General features: G+C 40.4%; 1 protein-coding gene and 1 non-coding gene across 5 annotated transcripts in view; one reads left to right on the forward strand and one right to left on the reverse strand.

Annotated features, from left to right (window-relative positions):
* LOC130906510 (sodium-driven chloride bicarbonate exchanger-like) overlaps positions 1 to 7366 on the reverse strand; it is a 32857-nt gene extending 25491 nt beyond the window's left edge. For 2 of the 4 annotated variants that reach the window (XM_057820931.1, XM_057820949.1), the window contains exons 1-2: positions 7119 to 7365; positions 4990 to 5019 (exon numbers count right to left, since the gene is read on the reverse strand). In XM_057820931.1, the coding sequence (XP_057676914.1) occupies positions 4990 to 5019; positions 7119 to 7166 (78 nt within the window). In that variant the 5' untranslated portion in view covers positions 7167 to 7365. Of the gene's footprint in view, positions 1 to 874; positions 1160 to 4989; positions 5020 to 7118 lie in introns of those variants that run through there. The other 2 variants (XM_057820958.1, XM_057820939.1) reach the window with 2 other exon arrangements.
* A 5277-nt stretch (positions 7367 to 12643) lies between these two features.
* Positions 12644 to 12717, forward strand: trnam-cau (transfer RNA methionine (anticodon CAU)). The gene has a single exon. It is a non-coding gene; the product is annotated as a tRNA-Met (tRNA).
* The last annotated feature ends 3943 nt before the right edge of the window (positions 12718 to 16660 follow it).

Below are 16660 nucleotides of genomic sequence, written 5' to 3' on the forward strand. Positions count from 1 at the left end.
ATGTAAATTAGCCCCACTGTTTTGTAGCAATCAGCAAAGAATAACCCACTTTCTTTCAAAAAAGAAACATTGTTTCAAGCGCGCCATAGATCCAGCTATTTCTACACAGGCAATTTAAAAATTAATTTTCCACATGATTTTCCCTTCAAAGAACTCCGAGCTGCTACATTCAAATCATATATTTCATAAAAGTTCTTATGAGTAATCTTGTCACAATATAATGTAGCACTCTGGGAAGCAGGTACAACATGTGACCTAATTTTCAGGCAGCAAGCTATTCATGGGTGTTCCCTGCGGAGCAACATAACGAAGGTTAAATTACTATTGTTAGAGCAACTTTTGAAAGTATAGTATACCTCCCATGCAAAAGCAATCTTGCAAAGGACAGTTGAGCAAAATCACTTGTCAGACAAAGAGATGCACATCTATTTACTTTCAAGCTGCATAATGTAACAATTACATACAACATGTTTTTGTGGTTCGCAAAGAGAGAGATGATGGATTATCAGTGGCTGGAAGGGCCTCAGTGATTGGAGGGTGGTTTTAGTTGTCATGGTTTTTCATCCCTACAGATGGTTACCGTGGCAATGAGAACTGCTGAGAGCATCACTACTTAAGAACACAGAAATATTTCTATTTTGTAAAAGACCTGTCAAAAGTGTCCAAGAATATGACTGCTTGTTTTCTTTTGTTTTTCTCGATTTCTTTTTTGCATTTTGATTAAATCGTCGTGATCCGTGCAGCATGCATAAGCCGCAGTCTCGGAACACAACAGTCCCATCTGTCAAGTCAAGCTCCTCGGACCCCTCACGTGCACAGCCAACATTCTGTCCCCTCAGCAAAAACGGTCCAAATAAAATAAACATTGCCCTACCTGGTAAATAAATCCCTTGCTGTAATCCACTGAGAGCATTTTGGATCGCAAAAGAAAGGGACAAGACGGTTGTCACCCCTTTTGCTCTGTAGGCAGTTACAGGATGAGAGGGTCAGAAGCGTTATGTGTCCCGCTCAGGAAAAATGACGCGGCTCACATCGATGTCAGCTTGGAATACAGGGTGAAGATCACGCCAAAAATACCAGAGAAGAAATAGAGCCCAGCTCTGATTCAATCGTGTATCTTCTCTTCCAGGGTCAAATGTTTCTGACTCGCATCTATTCACCAATCCGCTCATCACCCCCACCCTTCAACAGGGATTACAGCTGTGACATCACTGATGCCACCATGATGTGAGCACAGCTTCTTTCTCTCTCTGCCTTGCACATCCGTTACCTAAAGTCTTAGATCAGGAATTGTGTCACAGTTGCAGTCCCACGAAGTTTCAAGTAAGTTAAGGAAAAGCACAAAAGCCAGAGTATTGCTGTCAAACTCTGAGGATTTTTCAGATTCAACTCAGCAAAGCAAACATCGCAAGCACCACTCAATTTTGAGATCATCTCAAACTTAAGTTTTCAAAATATTATTGGTTATAGCCTTGGTTATCTCCCATGTTGTGAGACAATTTGGACCAGGGGTCCATTTCACAAAGGAGGTTTAATGAAAACTCAAAGAGTCTATTTATTATGTAACAAGGAAAATTCTGGGTTTTTGGTTACACAAAGGGAGGTTAATCAAACCTGAGAAAGAGGGGAAACCCAAGTCTTCTTAATAAAGGGGTGCAGCTAAAACTCTGTGTCTGTTACTCTGGCAACTGAGTCTCTGGATCAAACCTGGTCAGGAGCAGGTTTTACGTGATGAACTCTGAGTCATCTTTCAGAGCCACACGCTATTTCATTTCTTCATTCAGCCAGTAGGTGAGTTTTTGGGGAAGCCTTGTTCAGCCTTCTGTCGGTCCAAATATCCTTTTAAAAAAATCAAAGTCAGTAAATTTTATCTGAAGCTAGATATTTTTATTACATTGAGTGTCGATCACTCGATTGCTATGCCATTAATTACTTTACTTCCATATTATATTGTGTTAATGTGCTGTGGCCTGAGACTGTGAATATTAATTTTATTTTAATGTAGGATTTCCCACTTTCCACCTCTTTCTGAGTTTAGTTTTCTGTTTGATTTTAACCCTTTCAGACCTAAACATGCTGCAGAAGGACATGACGTGTTCGTGTCTCTAAACCAATAAATACACTAAATTTAGTTGCTATTGCCACGTCTGGGAGATGATTGGATGAAACTTTACCCATCGAAATCAAATCATGAGGTTTGGCACGTTCCCTTTGCTATTTTTGGCTCCTCGAAAATGGCAACTTCAAAAATGTTAACGTAAGGTGCTCGTTTCTCATCAAAAACACATTAACGTTAACATTAAAAAGAAGCAATGCTGAAATATACCTGACCCAAAAAAGTGGAATTTGTTCTGCTGTTTGAGTAGAGTAAAAAAAAATGCGTGTCTTAAGGGGTTAAGTCAATTCTTAGCACCCTTTTGTTGTCATATAAATTCATTACAATTTCTAATGCCATCGATGTGAACAATGTAGCCCTCTGTTACCATTAATCTTTTAATTGGGGCTCTAGTGATGATGCCTTTTTATGGTCGGGCTGCACACCCTCAACTCCTGGTGAAACTACTTCGGGTTGATTAAAGTAATTCAAATCAGTTGTTGATTGATTCGTTAATTGCTCCTAAAAACATTGGAAGGTGTGAACTGAATGATGTTCTCAAGTCGCACATTGAAGAGTCTCTCAGTTGTCTTAAAAGGACCTCGGGACACGAGCCTCAAGGAGGTTCCACTGGCTGGCTTAAAATCGAGGGACCGATGATATATCCTTTGCGGATGTTTTATTGCTCATCGACCTGACTGTTCCACCCAGACCAGGGCATTTACATAGCTTAAAGCGCCCATGACAGCAAAATGCATGTTTTTTTCATATATCACGCGATATTTTATGCTCCTGAATGAACTGGAAGGCTTGGATGTATGTGAAAGCGATCAATATATTTATTCAATTTTTTGAATCCCTCGCCATGAAAATGAGTGACTTCCTGGATTGATGAAGAATGCAAATGTGACGTCAGCGGGATAATCATCTTCAGTATACAGCCAATACTAGTCTGCAGAACGACTGCAGATTCAGCATATTTTGCGAATTATTTCGTTTATTTTTCGCATCACGCCAGCCCAATGTGCTGCAGGCTTTTGTTGCTGCACCAGGGAGAGGCGTGTGAGCCTTTTTGGGTTTCAAAAAATTCCCGTTACCGCCGATAATGGCCAAAACAAGTCCGACAACTGTAGGCCCATTGTGAGTTGAGTAAGCTACTGTACATGTTTTATATTATGTCAAATACTGGGATCATGGCACACGTTTTGAAAAGACTTGCATTTGTGGGTAACAATGCTCCTTGTCAACCGACAAGGCCACTCGGCCAACAACCGGCGGCTAGTCACACACCATGGTCACTTCCACCCACTCGGTCCTTATTCGCGTGCCCGCCTAGAATGCGCTTTTCTCAGCTTTGCCAGGAGCAGCCCCCCGCTCCGACATCGGCCAGTTTGGCATGCCGATCCAGCCCGCTCGGTCCTATTCGCGTGCCCGCCGAGAATGCGCTTTCCTCGGCTTGGCCATGAGCAGCCCCCCGCCCCGATGTCTGCAGTTTGACCACCGATTCAGCCGGCTCGGTCATATTCGCTTGCCCGCCGAGAATGCGCTTTCCGCGGCCTGGCCAAGGGCAGTCCCTCGTTCTGATGTCGGCCGGTTTGTCCACCAATCCAACCCGCTCGGTCCTATTCATGTCCCCGCCGAGAATGTGCTTTCCTCGTTTTGGCCATGAGCTGCCCTCCGCTCTGACGTCGGCCTGTTTGTCCACCGAGAATGGGCTATTTTCGGCCTTCATTCCTGGAGACGAGCACTGCTGGCCGCAGCAGAAAGACGTGCCGTAACTTGCTCGCCGCCGGGGGCTGGCAGATCGGTGAAGACAATCAACCCCGCCGCCATGTGTGACATGAGTCAGGATAGTTTTGTGTGATTTTTCAATTTCGAAAAGGCGAGAATAAGACTTGGAAAAGCTGCTCGGTTCGGGTTAGCATGTCGGCTAGCTGTCACGCCTCCTGTTTTGTCTAGCTCTTTCCTCCGTCTCCGAAGCCGGGGCAGGGAAATGACAAAAGCCGGACTAACTCCGGTGGCATAAAATACCGTTTGGGAGAGGAAGAAGTCGATAGTTTTGACCATTATGCAGTAATTTTGCCCTGACGTACTGAATAAATGCATTTTCAATATTTCATATTCCATTTAGCGTAAGACTGGTATTTGTCATGACCATACCATTTATTTAGCAATCTGGGAAAAATAGTTATATAAAAGAATATCCTGTAAAAATATTGGGGCAGAGAGATTTAAACAACCATGACATTTTGCTGCTCACTGTTGTATTTTCCTTGTTCTGAATCTTCCACCTCAATTGGCTGAATTCTAAATCAGATGAAATTGTGACCCTGCCGACGTCATCATCCAGCTGGGGACGCCAGAGCGCAATATTGACAGGCGGGTCTAAACGGCAGATGAAAAAACGTATTTCTCGTCATCTGCGCTTTGCCAAATTGTTGTATATGAATCATCTCAAAATATGATTCTAATTCAAATAATAATGCTATTTAAGATTGTTTTTTATGCTGTCACAGCCACTGTAAGCGGGTTTACGTCATCAGAATGTTCTGTTTGAGTGTTTTTTTTTTTTCTTTTTGCAAAATATGTGTTTCAGACTAAAACCAAAAGCACACTTTTAGTCACATTTTGGCCGAAATCTTTCGGTGCAACCTGTGTAAGAGCAGATTTTGCTGATTTCTTATTTTGATTAGACAAATATAATCAATTTGCTTTAATGGAGGATGACAGAAATCTGAGAATATTTCCTATTGAGACGCTGAGGAAGGTCTCCAAGCAATTAATGGTAATCACACTGTATCTCTTGGAGGTAATAAAGTAATTACACTTGTGACTGAAGCCAAGCTGGTGTGTGCTCAACGCAAACAGTGTGTGGAATAAAATTAGTGACTTACCACATTTTTATTTTCTTGCGTGCTTTGTTCCTGGAATGAAAGGAAATCAGTCAATGGGAAGAAACAATAGCCATACATCATACACATTGCTTAACAAATAATACACCCAATCCAGGGTTTGTGTCACTGCTTTGTTTGAGTAACAGCAGCAGTAAATTACACGCTGTAGAATTTATTGTCATGAAAAACGAATCTTAAAATAGTAGTACAGTGGTACCTCGACATACGATTGCTTCGACACCCGATCTTTTCGACATCCGATGTAAAATTTGACTCGCCATTTGTTTCTACATCCGACGACATGCTCCAAATACGACGACATGACAGCACCGCAAACGAACGCATGGCGGATTTTCATGTGTGAGAAATCAACACAGATTTTTAAAACGTTGGTACAGTTGGTCAAACAAGGAAAAAAAGTGATGCTTACCTTTTAAATGAAAATGCAAATTATATAAAAATATGAGCGCTGGGGTGCGCATCCATGAGCTGGCTCAACAATACAGCTCCACGGTCCTCTTCCGACCACCGTTCGCCAGTCTTTCTAAGTTAAGGTGACAATATTATTGTGGTAACGTCGCCAAGGAAATCGCCAGCTTTGTCACGTTTTTATCATTTATTTAAGAACTTATTCAACACAAAACGTCCATTTCCCTCCGCGGTTGACTGTGCTCTTGAGAAAACGAAAGTATTATCTCTACCGCACTGACCTATCTCACTGTGACGTCAGCCCCGCGGTGCGTTCAGGTACAGCAAAAAGTGTCCGCCACATTAGAATCCGATTCGTTACATTATTTACAGAAATGATTATTAATTATTATTATTATTATATTATTCCGATTTTTATTCATAACTTATTTGTTTTGCTATGTTTAATTGCCATTTTTAATAGTATCAGCAGTCTTTATTAAGGATTTACTGTAGGTTTTTGGGCTGTGGTACGAATTAATGGACTTATAATGTATTCCTATGGGAAAATCCTGCTCGACATACGACCATTTCGACTTACAAACAAGGTCCTGGAACGAATTAACTTTGTATGTAGAGGCACCACTGTATTATTCTTATATCTTATAATATTGTAACCCGGTTATAATTGATATGCATATGCACTACAATATATGTACATCTATCTATCATCCATCCATCCATCTCTCCCTCATGCTCTCTCTCTCTCTCTCTCTCTCTCTCTCTCTCTCTCTCTCTCTCTCTCTCTCTCTCTCTCTCTCTCTCTCTCTCTCTCTCTCTCTCTCTCTCTCTCTCTCTCTCTCTCTCTCTCAACCAGGTGGGGTGGATAATTTTCTGACTTGCATCAAAGCCTCTAATTACTGCTGAGAGGATGCTAACACCAAGATTCATTGTTTATTCATACATTCTCATTTGCATTCTTCAGATGGCAAAATGGGGTGGGCCTCAGACCTTACTGATCAGGCTGTTCAACCTGACCATCATGCATCACCTAAACAAGATGAACAGTAAAATGGTGAAAAACTGGGATTCTAGCAGGGGGCTTCATGCTAGTTGGGAGCATGGAGGGGAGAGTGACGTAAAGATGCTAGCACGCAGGTTGCATAAGAAGCTGCAGGTTGTAGAGGACGCATGAAGTACACTCATTGGACATAAGATCCAAATGGACAAATTTACAGTAATTGTATTTCTGATGAAAAAAAAAACCTGTTTTGACTGACACTGACAGCATTTCATCAGTTGACCAAATTAGTTTAAGGTTGTAAAGTTGTAATATGTGATGAGATGTGCCTGGTATTTATGTTTGCCACAGTTGGTTGCACAACAGGCAAATTAATTCTCCCAAGAATAGTAGCCACAATTAAAATGTTAAGATGATACATATCTTTAAGTACCAGGCAAAGTAATGCAGTGTTGGCATTTAATGGCATTTGATTTGGTAGGTGTGACTAATTAATTGGCCTTTGACTATACATTCAAATTTCATAGAATCATTGAAAGATTTAAAATGCTACCATACGAGCACTGTGATGACGAGCAATACAGGTTCAAATTTTTTAAAGACCAAACAATAATTATATTGTTATAATGCGTTTTATTCTTAAAATGAATAACGTGGACCTTACACACACACGAATGAAGGTAGAATTCGTTTGACTTACCGCTGGCAACAGAGGCTCCATTTGAGCACCCTGGTCGGTAATGTCCATTTTTCCTCCTCCTCCTTCCAAATGTGGTGCTCTTCTTTAGTTGAGACGCTGCCTAAAGATGACGGTGATGAGAGTGGCTAATATGGCTCGCCCTCTCCTCCACCCACAGCAGAGTATATTTACCGGTTTGGGTTTTCTCAAATGGAGGTGGCAAAGCATGCCCTACATATTTTACGCATGGAGGAGGGAGGTTGCGCCTGCCCACACAAGCGTGGGGAGGGGGTTCGTGCAAGAAGGCCTCCGTATGAAATTAGTGTTACACCGATAGGCGGGTATTTCACAAAATACAATGAATAAAGCCAAAACATGACTGGTGCATTGCTTTTGTTTTCTTAATTTACGTCTGCGCCATACCATGGTTTCCTACCGAAGCGACATCGCCGTACAGGCATGTACATATGCGTGGTGGTAATTTGAAAACAATAAAGTCACACCAAAATGTTCATCGCGTTCACATTTCAGTCTATGCGGCACGCGATCAAGTTGAGCATCGTGACGAAGGATGCTGCAGCATGACACTGTTGTACTCTGGCGCCTCTCTCTGGCAAAACTGGCGAATTTTCCTAGTTGATGGCAGTATTAAATAAATGTTCAACCTGTGGATTGGCATTAAAATACCATGAACCCAGGGGTGTTACCAGGATGCCAGGTGTGGGTGGGCATTAGTCTTACCTGGGGGGACAAAAAAAAAAAAAAAGCTACAATGCTCAAGTAGGTTGAAATCCAGCGTAAGGCTACTGCACCTTAAAACATGTTTCGTTTTCTCCTTGAGATAACTGTTGTTGTGATTTGGTCTAAATAAATAAAAGTTGATTTCATTTTATTTGACTTAGAACACATCCATAACTGAGCAGTATGGACATGCAGGTGACAATGTTTTTTTAGGTAACTTATTGTGGTTCCTCGGTTTTATTATTATTATTATAGTTTTTTTTCCCCCACAGCCCCTTTGAGCTCAATTTGACCACCTTAGAATACTTCAAAATCGCCAGGCAGGTCAAGACAGTTGCAATCTTTGATACGTGTAAAGACAAATTCCAAACACACTATGTAGCGCCCCCTAGCAGTCATTTTTTTGTCCCGCCGACGCTTTGAGCCCTACTATGACCCCCTCAGAATGCTTCAAAACTCACCAAACTCAACAGCCAGGTAAACATTGGTGAAAACTTTGATAAAATGTAAAAAAATAAAATAAAATAAAATAAAAAATCAAAATATGCAAAAATGTGTGTAGCGCCCCCTAGTAAGAAAACCAATATTTTCTTTCTTTTTTTTTTTTTTTTTTTACGGTGAAAGAGGAAGTAACTACGCAAAGGTTAAAACTTAGAACTCATCAATGCTATATGAATGGGATACTTTATATTTTCTTTGAGTGGGCAGAGCGCGTCCGTGGGTGGGGGCATTACCCCCCCCTCCCCCCGGTAACGCCCCTGCACCTATCCACCTAAAGCAGTTCCAAGTTCTTCATTTTTACACCAAGTGCCACCTTAAGAAAAAACGTTACTCGGTTCATTATTCGGTTCATTGTTTTTTAAATAATCCTGTACAGCAGAGAGGCAGAGGTTGTAATTCTAAAACATACTTGCAAGATTAATAATCACACAAAAAAATCTCAAATGTACTTTTTATTACTGGGTTTTAGATTTTGAAGTCCCAGACACCATAACATACAGAATGTACCATTTGAACATCTAATTTAGATTCTTTACCACTAGACAGCAATTGCATGTTACATGCCGCCGTCAGCGGCTTTGATTTAGTCCTTTCATATCCTGTTTTATTTTGGTGGGTTGCTTTGTGTTCACTTAAGTCAGCATTGTCTTTCCTCCCTGAATTACCTGAGTTCCATTAGCCCTACTCCTTAAATACTCCTCTTGTTTGTTGTTCTTTGCCAGTGTGTTTTCAGCGTTTAGAGATCAGTTGGAAACAATTTCACGGCCTTCCTTCAAGTTTTTGCCTTGCTATGATTTTGCCTTTGCCTGTTTTCGAAAAAAACTTTGAATCCTGTTTCCTGGTTTTTATTTATTTTTTATTTTTTAATTTTTTTTTAATCAAATATTTATTGGACAGTGCCATTCTTTCGTCTTGTGCATTTGAATTCAGCCATGTGTGCCCCATTGTTGACACTGCAGATTATGGAGGCCCAAATAATGCATTTATACATTTCATTCTGTCCCATTTGGTCCTCCATAGTAGGTGACATGTGCCATTCTATGAGAATGACAATTCTTTGCTGCCCTTGGGGTTGTGCCACTAGATATAAAATAATATATCGTGTAAGATGATTTGGTTGTGAATAGTGATGTGCCTACTGTGCCGAGGCGCCGATGTTTGTTGTGTCTGTGACAAACTGTGGCGGCGATTGGACCATACAGTCATGCAGAGGAGGGTCCAGAGTGAGACCACAGATTGACTGTGGAGGTCCACACTTAACTGGGGGAACCCAACATAAGCAGGATGTCAAACCCCCTGGACTACTGGGAGCTGCACAAACATGTTTACCCAAACCTCTTCAAACTAGCAATAACCCTTCTCCGTACCCCGGCCTCATCTGTCCCTTGCGAAGACTATTTTCAAAAGCAGGAGAAATCTTGTCTAAAAAAAGAAACCATTTAAAGCCAAAAACTTTGGAAATGCTAGTTTTCCTAAATAAAAATGAATGAAAGTTGTGTCTTGTTCCTTGTTTATATGTCAATGTCTAAAATAAAGCAATCATTCTTTCAAGTACCGTATTTTTCGGACTGTAAGTCGCAGTTTTTTTCATAGTTTGGCTAGGGATGAGACTTATACTCAGGAGCGACTTATGTGTGAAATTATCAACACATTACGATATCATTTCACATGTTATTTTGGTGTTTTGGTGTGACACTGATAGTTTGGTAAACTTGTTAGCATGTTCTTTATGCTATAGTTATCTGAATAACTCTTAATAGCTATGGCCACGTTCGCGTTCTGCCTTTGGCAATGTGTGTTCAATTGTATTATGGATTTTTTTATATTGTGTTGTGTGTTCGATTTTATCAAGTAAATTTCCCCCAAAAATGTGACTTATACTCCGGTGTGACTTATATAAGTTTTTTTTTCTCTTCGTTGGGCATTTTATGGCTGGTGCGACTTATACTCAGGTGCGACTTGTAGTCCGAAAAATACGGTAACACATGCAAATTCATTCACATCACAACTCCCTGCCCTTTTGACCCCATCATATCCATGGTATCATTTTCACCACTCCGTCTGTCATGACATTTATTTTCCACATGAAGGCGCAATAGAACAAATGAAGCTTCATGAATCATGGGGGGGACATGCTGATGACCCTGAAATGCAGGGTCAGCAAATTAACCTACAAGATATACTAGTACACATATACGTACATATGTTGCCCAGTTGTTGTTAAAGCTGTTGAAAGCTTAGGTTTAAAAAAATTCGAAATATCCATTTCGCCTCCTAAAGTGTAGTTTTGGCTAAGCCAAGCAAAGGACTGTCTTTAAGGTGTTAGTCAAATATGATCTGTTCAAAAAATAACTTTTACTCATTGTTAAAATACTTTGTAGGATTCTTGCTCATTTCATACATTTTTGGTTTGTTTTATTGCTTTATAAATTTTATAGAAAACACTTTACCAGCTAGGTCTTTATTTTTAATTTTAAATAATAGTATAGCAGGGGTGTCCAAACCGGTGTCCAAGCCATCCATTTAAGAATGTGATTGCACTTTAGTTTGCATATTTAAATGTTCAGATATTAAGATATGAATGAGGCAAAATAACATGCTCTTTCTCTCAAATATATTGTTATAATCATTTGTTTCAGATGTACTGTAATTATTTTCTGTACAAAAATTAATTTTGTGTTCAAAAAGTCTTTTTTCAAACTTGACTATTGAAAAAGAGGGGGCCGTCTTATAATCAGGGCCGATACGGTATTTATTCATGTTTTTTTATTGTGACACTCCTTTGATTCCATATGTTCTGCCATAACTGCCACATTGAGTCTAATTTTTTTTATTTTTATTTTATAGCAACAATGATGAATTCTATAATTCGAAAGGCAGTTTGGTATAGCAAACAAACACCGTGCTGGCAGCTTAATTCATTTTCTTCTTCTTTGGTGGTATATACACAGCAGCCAACGGTGTTTGAGCTTCATTATCACTGCCTGGAATTATAGCAATCAGCCACCTTGCTGTTCACGACATTGTGGATCCCAGCATATTTACTGTACATCATTTGATTAGACTTGTCAAGTATCGATATACACGAAAGTATCCTTTCCATTTTTTCCATATGACCGTCAAACCTCCCCTTGGCTTTTATTCCAACACACCGTCGTGGACAGTAAGATGGCTGATGGCGAGAAAGCCATTCTTGAACGCGACACGAGCAATAGCTTGCTCGCCTGCACCTGAGGCTGACTGTCCTTCAAAACACCGCCTGGGGCCACACTAATACTGATAAAAATTATTGAAAAAAAAAAAAAAAAAAAAAGCCGGTTGAAAAACACTGGTTTAAAATAGGACGTTTCTGCTAAAACAAGCAGCACCTCTCTGGAATCAACTGATTACACTTATAAGCAGGGGTGAAAGTGGCTAGAATTTCTTACAGGAACTCCCGGATGTGAAGGTTGCCATGGAGTCAGAAATTTTGTTTATTAATTTTTTTATTTTCTTTTTTTTGGGGGGGGGGCAAACCTCCTAAACTACTGAAATGAAAAGAAAACTGTTTTGGCATAGTTATTTCTATAACACATACAAAAACAGATTTTCATTCAAAATTGTATTTTTTCAATGATTTGCAAAATAAAAATTAACAAAATCAGCAATAACCCCAACCTCCATCTCCTAATTTTTATTTTACTTCATTTCCTCACATACTAAATGCCAAATCTAAATTTTAACTACTTAAGAACACATGATGTATATTAAAATTGAAGTTAATGTCAACATTTACTTTTGCTTTTTTTTTTTTTTTTTTTTTTTTTTTTTTTTAATAATAATGATATAAGTAACATACATTCAGAAAAATACAACTTACATTACATTATGCAGCCTAACATAAATCAACAAATATAAGTCCAAAGTGCACATTGACAGCTAAGATGTTCTGAACCTCCCTATCAGAGCAAATAAAACTAAACATGATAAATAAGCCTCCTCAACGCTTTCCTTGCTCTTAAAGATTTGATCCATTTTCTGTTACATCGCCATTTTTTTGTCGCATCAATTCAAAAAACTTTTGTTGTTGTTGTTGCTGTTCCAGAAAACGCACTCGCTAGCTCACTATCTGCTGATCACATGTCAGTATGTCAGCCAATTGAACGGATAAATGGGTCCAGGCCAGGCGTTCTGCTTTGCTGTGTGCATGCGCACATTGACGTGATTTATCATCGTCAGACTCGGATTTTTCTTTTCGAGATTTTTGTAATTTTATGAAGAAGCAACTCAGAGGAAGCTGGAATATGATCGATTTCAAATGGCCGGCCTCGTTGGCGCAGTTAGGCAGCGCGTCAGTCTCATAATCTGAAGGTCGTGAGTTCGAGCCTCACACGGGGCAGCAATTTTTAATTTTATTTTTTAAATAACGTCTAATCTAATGGAATTACAATTGTAATTCTCAAACCAGGCCCGACCCCCAGAAAAGACGGGCCGCTGGACCCCGTCAAATTGGAAGTCCTAACCCTATTAAAATTTATGGTGTGTGGAATACTTAGATTTTTAAATGTTAAAATAAAATGGAAGAAGAAAAGTAATTTTTCTCATGACAACCTCTTTACACCTTTCCATAGCACCTAAACAAATACCTCCACAAATTCCGATTTGCAGTTTTATGTGCAAGTGTTCTATACTGTAATTGTACTCTTTTGACTGAATTCATACACCAAATATTTTTTTACGCATAAGCAAATTATGAAACCGTGAAATGAGCCACGTATGCGCGTACGAATATGGATTTTAATGTACACTTGAATTTTTTTTTTTTTTTCGCAGCTCATGCGGATTTCAGCACCTCGATGTTATCCGAATCAGAGCAGCCGAGCTCAGACGTCATAGCTCTGGCAAGATGGCTGGGCGTTGGGGGCTAAAGTAAGGCAGGAAATTGAAACATGGGCTGCTTTTAGCTTAGGGCGACGAGTTAGTGCGAGGAATACAATTAGTTCGTTGTTGTTTGAGGCCGCCACGAGAACAGGACGTTCGGTTGTCTGCTACCATTGACTAGTAAGGTAGTGAGCTAACAATGCTAGCTGCCCAACAATCTAGCTATTTACCTGACAAAATACCAAGACACACCTCTGTCTCAGATGACATTTTCTGCGACGGACATCGGGTTTAGACAGAACACCATGAATTGCGGTTGAAGCAGAAAAAGTTATAAACGGCCGAATCAAACCGCAGAGGAGCCCATGGTATCTCCAAAAATGGATTCAGCTCGACGTAGATTCGGGACTTCGGGATTTTATGTGCTGTGCGTGGTTGTGTGAACTCCTCGAAGCGCCTATCTATCTATCTATCTATCTATCTACAGTGCCTTGCAAAAGTATTCGGCCCCCTTGAACCTTGCAACCTTTCGCCACATTTCAGGCTTCAAACATAAAGATATAAAATTTTAATTTTTTGTCAAGAATCAACAACAAGTGGGACACAATCGTGAAGTGGAACAAAATTTATTGGATAATCTAAACTTTTTTAACAAATAAAAAACTGAAAAGTGGGGCGTGCAATATCATTCGGCCCCCTTGCGTTAATACTTTGTAGCGCCACCTTTTGCTCCAATTACAGCTGCAAGTCGCTTGGGGTATGTTTCTAGCAGTGTTGCACATCGAGAGACTGACATTCTTGCCCATTCTTCCTTGCAAAACAGCTCGAGCTCAGTGAGCTTGGATGGAGAGTGTTTGTGAACAGCAGTCTTCAGCTCTTTCCACAGATTCTCGATTGGATTCAGGTCTGGACTTTGACTTGGCCATTCTAACACCTGGATACGTTTATTTTTGAACCATTCCATTGTAGATTTGGCTTTATGTTTTGGATCATTGTCCTGTTGGAAGATAAATCTCCGTCCCAGTCTCAGGTCTTGTGCAGATACCAACAGGTTTTCTTGCAGAATGTTCCTGTATTTGGCTGCATCCATCTTCCCGTCAATTTTAACCATCTTCCCTGTCCCTGCTGAAGAAAAGCAGGCCCAAACCATGATGCTGCCACCACCATGTTTGACAGTGGGGATGGTGTGTTCAGGGTGATGAGCTGTGTTGCTTTTACGCCAAACATATCGTTTTGCATTGTGGCCAAAAAATTCAATTTTGGTTTCATCTGACCAGAGCACCTTCTTCCACATGTTTGGTGTGTCTCCCAGGTGGCTTGTGGCAAACTTTAAACGAGAATTTTTATGGATATCTTTGAGAAATGGCTTTCTTCTTGCCACTCTTCCATAAAGGCCAGATTTGTGCAGTGTACGACTGATTGTTGTCCTATGGACAGACTCTCCCACCTCAGCTGTAGATCTCTGCAGTTCATCCAGAGTGATCATGGGCCTCTTGGCTGCATCTCTGATCAGTTTTCTCCTTGTTTGAGAAGAAAGTTTGGAAGGACGGCCGGGTCTTGGTAGATTTGCAGTGGTCTGATGCTCCTTCCATTTCAATATGATAGCTTGCACAGTGCTCCTAGAGATGTTTAAAGCATGGGAAATCTTTTTGTATCCAAATCCGGCTTTAAACTTCTCCACAACAGCATCTCGGACCTGCCTGGTGTGTTCCTTGGTTTTCATAATCCTCTCTGCACTTTAAACAGAACCCTGAGACTATCACAGAGCAGGTGCATTTATACGGAGACTTGATTACACCCAGGTGGATTCTATTTATCATCATCGGTCATTTAGGTCAACATTGGATCATTCAGAGATCCTCACTGAACTTCTGGAGTGAGTTTGCTGCACTGAAAGTAAAGGGGCCGAATAATATTGCACGCCCCATTTTTCAGTTTTTTATTTGTTAAAAAAGTTTTAATTATCCAATAAATGTTGTTCCACTTCACGATTGTGTCCCACTTGTTGTTGATTCTTGACAAAAAAATTAAATTTCATATCTTTATGTTTGAAGCCTGAAATGTGGCGAAAGGTTGCAAGATTCAAGGGGGCCGAATACTTTTGCAAGGCACTATATCTATCTATCTATCTATCTATCTATCTATCTATCTATCTATCTATCTATCTATCTATCTATCTATCTATCTATCTATCTATCGGGACTTCGGGATTTTATGTGCTGTGCGTGGTTGTGTGAACTCCTCGAAGCGCCTATCTATCTATCTATCTATCTATCTATATCTATATATATATACATATATATACATATATACAGTGCCTTGCAAAAGTATTCGGCCCCCTTCAACCTTGCAACCTTTCGCCACATTTCAGGCAAAGATATAAAATTTTAATTTTTTGTCAAGAATCAACAACAAGTGGGACACAATCGTGAAGTGGAACAAAATTTATTGGATAATTTAAACTTTTTTAACAAATAAAAAACTGAAAAGTGGGGCGTGCAATATTATTCGGCCCCCTTGCGTTAATACTTTGTAGCGCCACCTTTTGCTCCAATTACAGCTGCAAGTCGCTTGGGGTATGTTTCTAGCAGTTTTGCACATCGAGAGACTGACATTCTTGCCCATTCTTCCTTGCAAAACAGCTCGAGCTCAGTGAGCTTGGATGGAGAGTGTTTGTGAACAGCAGTCTTCAGCTCTTTCCACAGATTCTCGATTAGATTCAGGTCTGGACTTTGACTTGGCCATTCTAACACCTGGATACGTTTATTTTTGAACCATTCCATTGTAGATTTGGCTTTATGTTTTGGATCATTGTCCTGTTGGAAGATAAATCTCCGTCCCAGTCTCAGGTCTTGTGCAGATACCAGCAGGTTTTCTTGCAGAATGTTCCTGTATTTGGCTGCATCCATCTTCCCGTCAATTTTAACCATCTTCCCTGTCCCTGCTGAAGAAAAGCAGGCCCAAACCATGATGCTGCCACCACTATGTTTGACAGTGGGGATGGTGTGTTCAGGGTGATGAGCTGTGTTGCTTTTACGCCAAACATATCGTTTTGCATTGTGGCCAAAAAATTCAATTTTGGTTTCATCTGACCAGAGCACCTTCTTCCACATGTTTGGTGTGTCTCCCAGGTGGCTTGTGGCAAACTTTAAACGAGACTTTTTATGGATATCTTTGAGAAATGGCTTTCTTCTTGCCACTCTTCCATAAAGGCCAGATTTGTGCAGTGTACGACTGATTGTTGTCCTATGGACAGACTCTCCCACCTCAGCTGTAGATCTCTGCAGTTCATCCAGAGTGATCATGGGCCTCTTGGCTGCATCTCGGATCAGTTTTCTCCTTGTTTGAGAAGAAAGTTTGGAAGGACGGCCGGGTCTTGGTAGATTTGCAGTGGTCTGATGCTCCTTCCATTTCAATATGATGGCTTGCACAGTGCTCCTTGAGATGTTTAAAGCATGGGA

Source organism: Corythoichthys intestinalis, chromosome 2 (assembly GCF_030265065.1).
Source record: "Corythoichthys intestinalis isolate RoL2023-P3 chromosome 2, ASM3026506v1, whole genome shotgun sequence".
Lineage (NCBI taxonomy): Eukaryota > Metazoa > Chordata > Actinopteri > Syngnathiformes > Syngnathidae > Corythoichthys > Corythoichthys intestinalis.